General features: G+C 31.8%; 1 protein-coding gene across 4 annotated transcripts in view; it reads right to left on the bottom strand.

Annotated features, from left to right (window-relative positions):
• Positions 1–13,473, bottom strand: part of nonC (serine/threonine-protein kinase Smg1) — a 136,650-nt gene that overhangs the window by 87,159 nt on the left and 36,018 nt on the right. For 3 of the 4 annotated variants that reach the window (XM_076473742.1, XM_076473745.1, XM_076473743.1), the window contains exons 14-22: positions 8,383–8,513; positions 7,995–8,186; positions 7,623–7,735; positions 5,974–6,073; positions 4,764–4,865; positions 4,207–4,383; positions 3,556–3,752; positions 1,561–1,626; positions 869–987 (exon numbers count right to left, since the gene is read on the bottom strand). In XM_076473742.1, coding sequence (XP_076329857.1) covers positions 869–987; positions 1,561–1,626; positions 3,556–3,752; positions 4,207–4,383; positions 4,764–4,865; positions 5,974–6,073; positions 7,623–7,735; positions 7,995–8,186; positions 8,383–8,513 — 1,197 coding nt within the window. The remainder of the gene's footprint in view (positions 1–868; positions 988–1,560; positions 1,627–3,555; positions 3,753–4,206; positions 4,384–4,763; positions 4,866–5,973; positions 6,074–7,622; positions 7,736–7,994; positions 8,187–8,382; positions 8,514–13,473) is intronic. The other variant, XM_076473744.1, reaches the window with a different exon arrangement.

Here is a 13,473-nt window from a genome sequence, read left to right as displayed (position 1 = left end):
TATTTTGTTCTCTTACTGAAGTAGGTCTTATAATATGACATGGCAGTAAACATGCTTGTGATAAACTAATTTAAATGCAGATGTACCACTTTCGATTCTCTCAGTAAGAGGTTAGTGATAATGTGCTTTGGATGGGATTAATTATTTATGTTTTTATGCAATGACACTTTGGAGGAATAACACATGGAATATACAATCAAAATTATTCTGTAGCTGTTTCTATAATGTAATCTTGAAACAAAGACATTTCCATCACATTCTAGAATTTAGACTACTATTTGTAAATAGACTATAATATGCCTGTTACTCTACAACACTCAAACCCACTTACATTTCATGATATAATGTTTATATTTTACATAGCAGAAGGCACATGAAATGCACAGTCTATATGACTAATTACCTGACTAATACAACTGCAGTTATCTGAATGCAACCCATTTTTTAACATTAGGAAAATGTATTAGCTAAATTCTGATTTGTATAAAATTGCAGTAGTTGTACACAAGATATTTAGATATATAGAACAAGTCATTGTCATGCAAGATCAAAATATACAGCATATATATTTACGAATACTGGACTTTGGGGTTTTTTTTTTTTAATATCTTCATGGAACAGTAAAATAGGAAAAAAACCAAAAAACTAATACCCCACCTCCCACCCACAAACACAATATTGTTACATTTGTTTACAAGAAGTGCAATAATCTGGGAAGAAAGTTTGTTCAAAAGGTTAAAAATCTGCTGAAGGGCAGAAAATTCAGGTCAGATTTTCACACTTGATATGACCTTCCATAATGTCAGAAAAATAATTAAACTGGTAATTTTTTTTATAAAACCTAGCCATTCATAAGATGGTACTTTACCTTTGGTAGTGTTGGAAGTGCAATAGCACAACCTTCATAAGCATTATACATCAGTTTCTCCAGGTGTTCCATGAAGTCTAATAATAGTTTCACTCTTTTTAGGTCGATCAACTTGTTTTCTAACAGTATTAACAAAAAAACAACGACAAACAATTACATTAAATAAAAACAAACTCTGGTGGAAAAGTTAAAAAGCAAACAAAATTCTCAGTATTAAAGTTTTAGGTTTAACTTTACAAAAATCAAATTATTTGCTAACATAAAAAACAAATAAAAACTGTGAAAAAAATAAAATTAAGTAGGGTAATAACTCATTATAGAAATAATACAAATGATTTTATCTTTAATAAATAAAATTGAACATTAATGGGCAATACAAAGAGTTGATAGTGAAAAAAAATATTAAGACCCATGGATGTTAATTACACAAAATTTAAGACTTATCAAATCTTGAAGTAGCTGATGGTGAAAAGCAACTGTAGAAAATAAACCACTTCAAAAATAAAAGAACAAAATACTGACCATAAATGATCAATATCCATGATGAAGATAATTGGGCATGTAGAGTATTTAATATTTTACAACTATTCATAAAAACACTTAAAGCAAAAACTGTCTATTCATTTAATACCTTACATTTTTCAAGTTCTATAAATTGTACTTTCAGAATACGACTATTTTACTCCATTTACCTTTGGCCAAGCTCTTAGGACTATGAGGAAAACGTGATGATTCTTTGGCATAACTCTTGATGGCCGCTAAAAAGAGAAAATAAGTTCTCTTATCTCATGAGTAAAACTACAAAAATAAGATGGAATAACTTATTTGTAAATGGAGAAGTATATCATACCACAGAATATTTTTGATGTATATACCTCAATATGATTCTGTAAGTAAAAATTAATTATTGTTTATTTCCAAATAAAATATTACAATCAATAACAGCCAAGAGATAGCAACCTACGCACTAGAACAAACAAGCTAAGCCACAAAGTGAATGTTCAATATATAAAAAGTACTCAATTTTATTTGACACGGAATTATCTTCATCCTACACATAATTAATGTACTGTGGTTTTGCTTTAAGTAACTTATATTCAATACTTCCCAAAGATTCCTAAAACATTAACATATACAATTCTTATGAATAATGCTAAAGCTATTAACTTATTCAGTTTCTGCTGTAGTAGGTAAGTTACTCCACTACCTCAAAAAAAAAAAAAGAAATCACACTTTAGGTTCTTCCAAGCATTTGAAAAATAACATATTTTATAATAAGATAAATATTTAGTCTACTGTTTGAAGAATTAACTCACTTGAATATTTGAAATAAAACATTAGCCCTATAAAAATAAGCTTGTGCACATTACACAACCTGATCAACAAGTAACCATGGTGGTGTATATATATATATATACTATGATTTGGAAAGTACTTAACATACCTTTAAAAATCTGGCTAGATTTCAGTACATATTAAAATTCTTTGTAGACAAAAAAATCAGAATTTTTCATTAAGCTTTTTTCTAAAACTTTGTCCATAATTATATGGTATCAGTAATGACCAATTGCAAAGTGACTTTCAAGTTAGTATGAAAAGTATTTTTCATCCCAAATTAATTTTTAATTTGAGCAACCCTTAAAAACTACCTAAATAAATATCAATTTAAAAAAAAAATTCTATAGTAACAAACAGTGTCAGTAAATCTGACCTACCTCATCATTATCACACAAGTTATGTAATAGCTCTAAACTACCCTTTTTCTTTCTATAATGACTTCAAATTGTAATAAAGAAGCCACCAATCTTTATCCTAAATATCTTAAAGCTTTTTACATACTTCTGTTTCTACTTAAATTTTAATTCTCTGAACAATGTGTAGTAATAATCCTGCCATACAAGACCATTGCTTAGCAAAAATGTAACTCACTCTACCCTATTGAACCTCATAACACACGCACTACTCATAAACATACTTTGTAATTATTTCTTTTTAATTTAAATTTACTTAATCTAACTTTGCATGTTTCTAGTTTTTATATTTTAGTTACTTATCAAAAAAAATTAAACTAAGAATGTAAACCTGTAAAATGTTGTGACATTCAAATTTTCACCTACCTGATGTAGAAAGAATTATTATATATCTATATAGTAATAAAAATAAAACATATTTAGAGCAGTCTACAATTCTGTAAAACTCTTACATTTAATCAGGATGTATTATATAAGGGTTAAAATTACTGTTATTAAGTAAAGAAGATATTGGAGTTCTATAATGAATATATAATAATTACAGTTATATAAAACTGTTTAACTTTTTGTCTAGAGTTAAACTTAGTAGCTTCATTATAAAACTTAAAACCCAGTATTGTAAACATTTGAAAACTTTTATTTTTAATAATAGAAAAGTAATGATAAATAAAAATCTCTTTCAATCATTCACAGGTTCTAATAATAAAATGAACTTAAATAATGTTAAAAGTAATATGAATATCACTTTCATTAATACAATAGATTTTAACAATTTTGACAGTTTCCAAAAGTTCTAAGACTTCACATCTTATTAACCTGCAGTAGTGGAAAACTTAATGGTTTAAATATTTCTAAACAAATTAATATCCTAAGAAATTTACTAATTTTTATCATCCTTAATATGTAAAAATTGACAGGCTGTCTGTTTAAACACACCTTCAATTGTGGTAAAAGTGTCTTGAGGTTTTCCTAGTGGAGTTCGAAGTTTGTTTGTGACACAAGCTAAAGCCGACTCCCACGTTGCCCAAAACCATAATGCTGGGCTGTAACTAATGGCTAACTTCATAAGCTTCCGAGATGACTTGTCCGATCGCTGACAGCTCTGAAACAACCTTACTGGCCAGTCTTTGTCCCTAATGCAAGATATTAGTAGTACAATATATAATTTCACTGAGTACACAAGCAACAGTACATGTTTATTTAGTTGTTGTGAATTAAATTTATACCAGTTTACAAAATAATTATAAAACTTTGTTTGGTTCAATAATAATGTTCAGCACTAATGGTTATAACAGACTGGCCACCATCAGAATCAATAATCACATAAAATTGGCATGATCTCTTTACTACATTCTCTCAAAACAGCTAAACAGATTCACATCACCAATATCAGAAAGTGACAGCTACAGTTTTGTAGAGAAAAATCCAAATTAACTGAAGAAATAAAATATAATCAGCAAAATTACTTGGTTTAAGTGTACGTATTTCAGTATCTTTTCTATTAAAATATAGCTCCACCCCTTCCAAAACATTATCCATGGGATATATTAATAACAAACTATCTGACACAATAATTAGTTCACATACTTGGGATGAGCTCCATGAAGGATGAATCCCATAACTGTTTTAAAGTTATGAGAATGAAAAGTACCACCACAAAAGTGATTCATGTGGCCCCTACGAACTTGCCACAATTGTGATGGGGTAACCTCCAGGTAGCTGTGTTGGTGTATTCCAAATTTTGCAGTATTGACAGGGGAACTGCTATGTTAAGAAAATTACATTTTTCATTTCATACAAGTAATGACAAAGCAAAAACATAATAGCACTATCATCTGTACAAACAAAAAAACAATCTAACAGCATTCTGGCTGGTAACTTGTATTAGTTTGTGTTTTTTTTTTAAACTTTACCAAATGGTATCACCTGCAGAACTTAGAATTTAACAGTTAAACCTTAGTCAACTATGTCAAAAATAGTATTTTGTAATAACAGTAAAAAAATACATTTCATACTAAGTACTCATATAATTATTTGAGCATAATACAAGTAGTAATACAAAAAACTAATATTTTATACAAAATACTGTGCAGTCTTAGAAATTCATAAGGTATACAATAATACACTTTAAAGTTCAAGCTCACCTAATTACAATATCCAGAGGCAAAAGAACAAGCAAAGAAAGAAATTCTCTCCTGACATTTTCATCAACATCATTTATCTTTAACAGACAAAGTTCAAAGCATCTGAAAAAAGCCAATTACTGTATTTCTATGTGCATTTCAAATGAACAATTTCTCACAAAATATAGATTAGTTAGATGACTGAAAAATTATGTTATTACATTTGATATGTTAACTAATGAGGTGATGGAAAAAGCATTTCCAGTGAAAACAAAAATGTCAGTAAGGATACTGATTACTAAGTACACACAACCAACATGTTAATAATGTTCAACGTCACCATGTTTCATGTTCACTATTCACTGCATTTGCAAGAAAGAACTATATGCAACTGAACAATTTCATCAGATTTCTGACGGTTACACTTTGTCTCATATACTGTCATTCATGACTGTTAAGGTAGCAGGCATGTCACAACAAACTACTGACTTGAGGCAACCTTATAGCCAAATGCTTTTAACAATCTGTACAAAAAAAAGTGCTGAGCATCATTTTGTATCAAAACTGATTCATTAAAAATTCCTTTTCCCTGAAAAATAAAAGTGACAACATATTCCAAATTGAATCTGTGGCATTCATCACCCAGAATGAATCCTGACCAGTCTGATGCTGATTTTAAATGGTCTGAAACAAAGTTCACATTCAGTAAATGCATCATTTTTTAATACTGTAATTACTTTTTCCATCATTTTAGTAATCAATGTGTCAAACATCTCAGCTCCCTAAATGATTAGTACAAGTTACAAATATTACAACAAGTGCAAAAAATGTCCCAGTATAGTGCTTTACACTGTACAGGGATACGAGTTGTGATTCTTTCAAAATTTAACAAAAATATTATTCTTTACTTGTTTATATTTTTAAACAATTAACTCCTTTATTTAAATTTTTTATCTGGTTGTGCTGTTTTAAATTTATTCAAGTTTTACTTCAAAAATTTAGTTTTTTTTTATCTTGTTAACTCAAGATACATAATCTTTACAGAATACTTTAGACTCATACTGATTCATAAAGACCAATGGTTTGTTTCAACCCACATTATGCTAAGTGTAAAAATTTGTTTATTATTATATGAAACCATTAAAGTTTGTTCAACTAATATACAGCCATTAAAGCCAACAAAATAACAATGTCTTATGCTATTTTTAGTTACTAAAACTGTGTGCCCTACCTTTTAAATAAATATTTTTTGTATAGTGTAGCTCCAGCTCTGATAATGGTCTGAAGAGGAATACAGCATGAAACACTTATATTAGGGTCAAGTGAGTAACCTGTGAAAACATTACAGAATTCCATATAGTAGTTAACATGTACACACTTACTGACTCTTTCAACAGACTATTCAAATTTAAAGGTTAATACAACTTAGATTAGATTAAGAATTTCCTCAAAATTTAGGATCTCTGCCAATGACGTAAATTTTACTTTTAATGTATATAAAATCACGTTACAGTATAATATTCATTCAACAACAAATATTAAAGCTTATTTACTACTTCAAATTACTGAAATAAAAATGTAAATAATGCAGTTGAAAATAGCTATATTTATAATAAAGCACAACATGACATATTTCTTCATATTAAGTAATTCAATTTAAATTAAAATTTTATATTTGATGATTTCAAAGATGTATTTTAGTTATTAAAAAACTTAAAATATTTTTAGATATGCTTATTTCATATAATACCCCATATAACAACAATGCTGCCATCTATATGCATTCTGTTCACTGCAGGGAATTAAACTCTAGATTTTAATGTTGCAAGATCCATAAATTTATTGCTTTCCCACTGAGGGAACTCTTATTACAAAGTAAACAAATGTTAAAACATACTGAAAATGTATAGTAACTGTTTACAAGACTAGCCTCAGTGTAAGAAAGCTGCTACAACTAACTAGCTGTAATACAAGATGTTAAGTAAAGAACGAAAAGTTTATCAAAATATAAAAATCAGCATTCCTTGATATCCTAAAGTTGTATAGAGGATATCTTTATTACTAAAACTCAAGTTTATAGTTGATAGTAAGTGAAACAAATACTATGGTTACTTCATAAGCCACATGTCTGAGTCCTTTACACAGGATTTTGTAAGGTTCAGGCCATAAAACTCTGAAAACTATGTAACTGCCTAGTTTGTTTTATTCCTTTACAGATCCCATCACTGCCTACTTTCATTTTACGTTGTTGTCAAAAAGACATTTCTATTTATTCCAATCAAGTTTTGTTAAAATATTCTCATCTCTGTTGAAACAAATACTGCCTTATTATTATTATTTTTAGTATTGTATTTGAGTAATTACCATTGCTTTCACATGGTTTCTAAACAGAACAGTTCATTTTTTAAACAGAAGTCTTGTGTAAGAGAAGTTTTAGGTGACTCAACCAGAAATACAAGATAACCAAAAGATAAACTTCAGTGACAGCTTTACACATAGAAGATAGCAAGAAAGTGAAATGGAGTTTTAAACCCAAAAACATAACTAAAAAGTTTACCAAATATAAAAAATAAATAAAAAGTCTTGTCACAGTTTTATATAAAAGGAAACTTTACTGATAATTTTTACATATCTAGAAGCATACAAGGTAACCAAAAATCAGTTTACTGAAAGCTGTAAAGAACCAGAAACATATAACACCAAAAAGTAAATTAATAATGGTTGTTTTATAAAGCCACTTTTAAGCACAAACCAAATCTAAAGAACAGTAGGTAGTTACACAGTTTAACTGTTGATAGCAGCAATGTATAATACATTTTACTAAGAGCACAAGTAGCAGTAGCACAATTTATTTAACTCAGCATCCAAAACAAGGCTTACCTAAATTTATAACAGCGTTTACTAATCTAGTAAAGTCGCGATTTTCCACAACCCTCGAAAGATGGTGTTGAATTCCCTCCACAACTTCTTGCACCCAACAAAGACAGAGAAGCCTACAGTAAAACCCAGAATACTTAATTTTTCTATTGTTATACAGATGCAAAACTGAGTTATCTACAATCTCAAAATAATATAAAAAGATTTTTATAGAACTGATTTTATTGATTAAGTCTGTAAACCAAAATTTTGAGAGATAATTAACACCTAAGTAATTGAGCCTTGTAGACTCTAGCATGAAATGGTTTTTATTGATATAAAAGTAATGTCACTGTCCTAATATAACTGAAATTAAAATTTAAGTTCAGCTTATACCTGGTGTCACAGCTAGTTTCTTTTTGTTCCAAAAGCAATGATAACAAAGTCAGGATTGAGCACAAGTGACCACTGCTTGGAGGAGGCACTACAGACATGGTAGCTAGAATAGGTGAACTGTGACTAGCTATTGGTGGTACAGAAGAAGGACCTGGGCTCACAAGAAGACTACTTGACACAAAATGACCATGTCTGAAAGAAAAAGTGTTTGCTTACTAAGTTCAAGAAAAGTAACACTGTGGGAAACAAGTAATAATAAAAAGTAAGAATAATAGCAAACCAATTTATTATACAAAGAGCATCAGATTGAAAATGACATTAACACATACAACTTCTTAGTTTTATAGCAGTTTATTTATTATATAAAATTACAACTACAATAAAATACCTGGTACAGTGGGAGTAAAGGACATGTAACATAGAGTACTGAATAGCTGGATGCTCTTTGGCAAGATGTGTTGAAGATGGTTGGAGATGAGTTACAATCAGATCAAAAAATCCAGGGTTCAGGGCCCACATCTAGCAATATACACACAAAGTTATTAAGAAACACCATGCAAATGAAACAAATCGCAACAAAAACTTAAATAAATCACTGACAACACATTATAAATCTGGAAACTCATTCTATATTTGTTTGTGAAAGCAATAACAATAACCAAAACAAAAATTTAAAAAAAAAGGGTGAGAGGGCTACCTAATCCAATAGTCAGTCTTGCTGGTTTTAGCTTCTTTCAATAGGATATACTTGGAAATGAAATTTATATATTATTTGTAGACTTATTTTCATTAACCTGTGAATGAGTAATTATTATCCATGTTTCTTACCTGTAAATGTGTATTTATTTGCCTTGTTGTTTTACCCGTGAGACAAAGAAACAAATTTCTTTCTAATATGTAAAAAGTTTATTTTGAAGATAAAACTTATTTTTGTAGAAAACCAATTAATTACTTTAGTTCCCAAGCAGATTCATACAGAACTCTGTTTTACATAAAAATCTAGTTGCATCTTCAGATTCAAGCACAATACAGAAAGGAACATTCTCAGCCTTAAAATCCACAAAATGTATAAAACAGCTAAAACTATCACTTCCATTCAGTTAAAAATCCACAAAATGTATAAAACAGCTAAAACTATCACTTCCACTCAGTTAAGTTTCTAGGTAGTGTCCAACTGGGTTTTTAAATAGCTTTCCAATTTCTATCTTTAATTTCCTTGTAATTTTCGCTTATTTACAAGTCAATATTAATGTGTTACAATGTGTGTGTTTGGGAACCTGGGGATTATGACTTTTAAAAAAAATCACAAAAAGGAATTTTCTGAATGACAATGAGAGTTTCATCTGAAAATTTTTTTTTCTATGTTGTACCACACATAAAACCTCTTATTTCTAATTAATAAAAATATACATGAAAGTACAATGTTCATACCACTGAAAATACAGATAACTAATTTAGGTTTCTGTAGTGTTTCTAAACAATTTTATTTAGTAGTATTTGTCTTCAGAAACAAGTATATTTACTCATGTTAATGATGCTTCTAATATTTTTCACTTTTCTGACATCACATTATATGGTTGAAATTCAGAAAAAAGGCAAAATATTGTTACCTTGTAATTTCTAATATCTCTCCATACTGATTGATTGATTGATTTAGTGTTTTATGGCACAAAGCAGTGAGGCTATCTGCGCCAGACATTCAGTAAAAATGTAAAAAAAATATTAAAAAAATAAAATAAATGTAGTACTAGACATAAATGGAAATGAAGATAAAACAAAAAAGTATAAAACCAATGTTGACACCTAGTCTACAATGTTAAGATCGAAGGCAGAGTATAAGAAGTTGTAAGGTATTTACTGTAGCAAAAAGGTAATGATCATAATCTGCCAGGAAGACTAACAGGTAAGTTCAAGAACCACCGTCAGTCACCTGAAGTTGGTCTTTCCAGTCCTGGTTTCCCGGGTTATGTGTCATAGCAACCAGTATCAAAATGTAAAAGAATAGAAGTTTTAAAAGATACATAGCAAAATTGTAACAATGAGTAGCCAAATGTCCAGTAAAAAGATAAAGTCAAGTAAATGGAGTAAAATTTGTAAAAGTAAATGAAGGTAAAAACAAAACAGCAATTAAAACAGAAAATGGTGTAAAAACCAATGGTGACATCCAGTCTTCAAAGTTGTAAAATATTTACTCTAGCAAAATGGTAATGATCATAACCCGCCAGGAAGACTAACAGGTAAGTTCAAGAACCACCGTCAATCACCTAAAGTTGGCCTTTCCAGTCCTGGTTATGTGTCATAGCAGCTATTATCAAAATGTAAAGGAATAAAAGTTTTAAAAGACACTCCGCAAAATCGTAATAATGAGTAGCCAAATGTCCAGTAAAAAGATAAAAGTCAAGTAAATGGAGTAAAATTTGTAAAAGTAATTGAAGATAAAAGCAAAATGGCAATTAAAACAGAAAATGGCGTAAAAACCAATGTTGACATCCAGTCAACAAAGTTGTAAAGGACTACCTGTAGCAGAATGGTAATGATCATAACCTGCCAGGAAGACTAACAGGTAAGTATAAAAACCACTGTCAGTCACCTGAAGTTGGTCTTTCCAGTCCTGGTTCCGGGTTATGAGTCAATATGGCCAGTACTAAAAAGTTAAGTAGTAAAAGTGTGAAATGATATGCAGCAAAAGTATAATAAAACTCGCCAGGACGACTAACGAGTTGTTCAAACGGATAGTTCAAACAGTAGCGTTAGTCACCTGAAGTTGGCCTTTCCAGTCCTGGTGGCGAGTTATTTAATGTTTTGGCCATTGTCCAATGTCAAATTGAATGAGAGAGATTAAAACTGTAAAAAAGGAACCACAATTAAAAAGGTATAATGAATAAATATGCAACACTTAAATGAGATTAAAAGATTAATGGCCATTAAAAAATTAAAAACATTATCAAGGTGGACAAAGTCACCATCACCAATAACTCTGTCCAATGTTACAGATTGACCCTGGGAAAAAATATGTTTAAAATATTGCCGTCGTTGAGAATTGTAACGATGGCAAGAAAGTAAAACGTGGCTGATAGTGATTTGAGTGTTACACAAACTACACATTGGTGCATCATTTCCAGATAAAAGAAAATGATGAGTTAAAAAACTGTGACCAATGCGTAGCCTAGTGAGAACAACTTCCTCCTTCCGAACTTTACGGAAGCTAGATGGCCAAAGTCCAATTTTGGGTTTGATTTGAAAAAGTTTGTTGTCGCGTTGCTCACTCCAAGTGGACTGCCAGCTGGCACGGAGCCGAGCCTTGAAGACAACACCATAGTCCATGTACGGAATAGGCATAGGAGTGATGGTGCTGAAGCAGACATATTTAGCTGCCATGTCTGCAAGCTCGCTCCCCGCCAATACCAATATGGCCTGGTATCCAGAAAACTGGATTGAAGTAGCTGCTAATGAGAAATGGGCCAGTCGGTTTCAATATCAGCGAGAATAGGATGTGAGCTAACGTGTAGCGATTCCAAGGCAAGTCTAGAACTAAGCGAATCAGTATAAATAGTGCAGTTGGAGTACTGCTCAGCTGCAATATGATCCAGGGCAAGAGATATGGCATACAGTTCAGCAGTGAACACAGAAGCTGTAGAAGGGATTCTGCACACAACTACTGACCCATAGCAAACCATAGCAGAGCCCACTGAATTACCTGATTTGGAACCATCTGTATAAATGGGAACTGAATGATTGTTTGAAAGATATTCATTGAATAAAAGACGGTACTTCCAATCTGGAGTATCTGCCTTTTTTTAGGTGACTGAAAGAAAGGTCACATTTGGGGGCTGTAATAAGCCATGGTGGGATGGGCTGACCTGTGGAATCTGCAATGTTATCCAAGGACGGACCCAATTCATCCAATTGTGCCCGTATGAGAAGGCCAAACGGAGCAATGACAGATCGTCTGTTCTGAAAAAGTACTGCCCACCGAGGAAGGAAAACACATTTCCAGGTGGGATGCTTTGGTAAGGAATGAAGTTTTAAAGTATATTGTTGCAAACGGCGAAGGTGTTGAGAAGGTTCATGAGATTCAATGTATATACTTTGAACTGGAGAGGTACGGAAAGCCCCAGTGCAGAGTCGAAGTCCTTGGTGATGAATGGGGTCCAGCATCTTTAAGGCCGAGGGTCTGGCAGAGCCATAGACCATTGATCCATAATCGAGTTTCGAGCTAATAAGAGCACGATATACCTTTAACATTGAACAGCGATCTGCCCCCCAACTGGTAGAAGAGAGAACATGGAGGATGGTCAGTGCTCTTGTGCATTTGACCCGAAGCTGCTTTAAGTGTGGTATAAAGGTCAGTTTACGATCAAAGATAAGCCCCAAGAACTTGGTCTCCGGGACCACTGGCAGCAAAACTTCACCGATATGAAGTTCAGGATCAGGGTGAATACCCCGTCGACGGCAAAAGTGCATGCATACAGTTTTGGAGAGAGAGAAATTAAAGCCGTTCGCCAGAGTCCACTTCCGTACACAATTGAGGGCAGTTTGTAGTTGCCGCTTCAATATATCCCATGTTTGACGACTGACATGAGATGTGAAAGTCGTCGACAACAGTCCATTCGCAACAGTGAGAGGTGGTTGTTCAGTGATGGCATTTATCTTTATACTGAAGAGTGTAACACTCAATACACAGCCTTGAGGGACTCCAAGTTCCTGTACAAAAGAACGGGAAAGTGTCGAACCCACACGAACTTGGAATCTCCTGTCCATTAAAAATTGTTTTAATAAACATGGGTAGATGGCCACGTAACCCAAATGTATGGAGGTCTCGCAAAACGCCATACCTCCATGTTGTGTCGTAAGCCTTCTCTATGTCAAAGAATATTGATACAAGATGTTGGCGGTTGAGAAAGGCTTCTCTGATAGATGTTTCAAGACGAATTAGGTGGTCTGTGGTGGAGAGCTGTCGACAGAACCCACACTGGCTCTCCATACTGATGTATACCGATAAAACAATACAGACACGGTTCTCTATGCTTACGTAGTATAATAAAGTATGGTCAAAACTTAGTTTAATGCAGCAATATCATGACACCTACCATTAAATGAAATAATGTTAAAACAAAAAAAAAAATTGTTTGCATATAAAAGAAGACACTTGAGCAAGAACTGCAGTTACTCCTACAGTTTTTTAATTAAAATAATGTATGCCTTGTACATCTCTTATCTGATAAACAATGTTTTGGTACTTTTGTCATCATTTTATTGAATATTTCAGACAAACATGGTGGACAAAATTAAAAATCTAAGTAGAGAAAAAAGAAATAGTTAGGTTAATGTTAATGAAAGTTTCACACATGCAAAAAACAATTTAATGTTGGAAACACTTTTTATAAAAAAATTTATATGAATTTACTAATTTCATGAAGCTCTATTACTGCCAAAGCATTGTAGCTTTGTATACCTCAAATGACAAACCATCCAACTT

This window comes from Tachypleus tridentatus, chromosome 12 (assembly GCF_004210375.1).
Source record: "Tachypleus tridentatus isolate NWPU-2018 chromosome 12, ASM421037v1, whole genome shotgun sequence".
NCBI lineage: Eukaryota > Metazoa > Arthropoda > Merostomata > Xiphosura > Limulidae > Tachypleus > Tachypleus tridentatus.
Note: the sequence above shows the minus strand (reverse complement) of the source record. Positions and strands in the feature narration are given on the sequence as shown.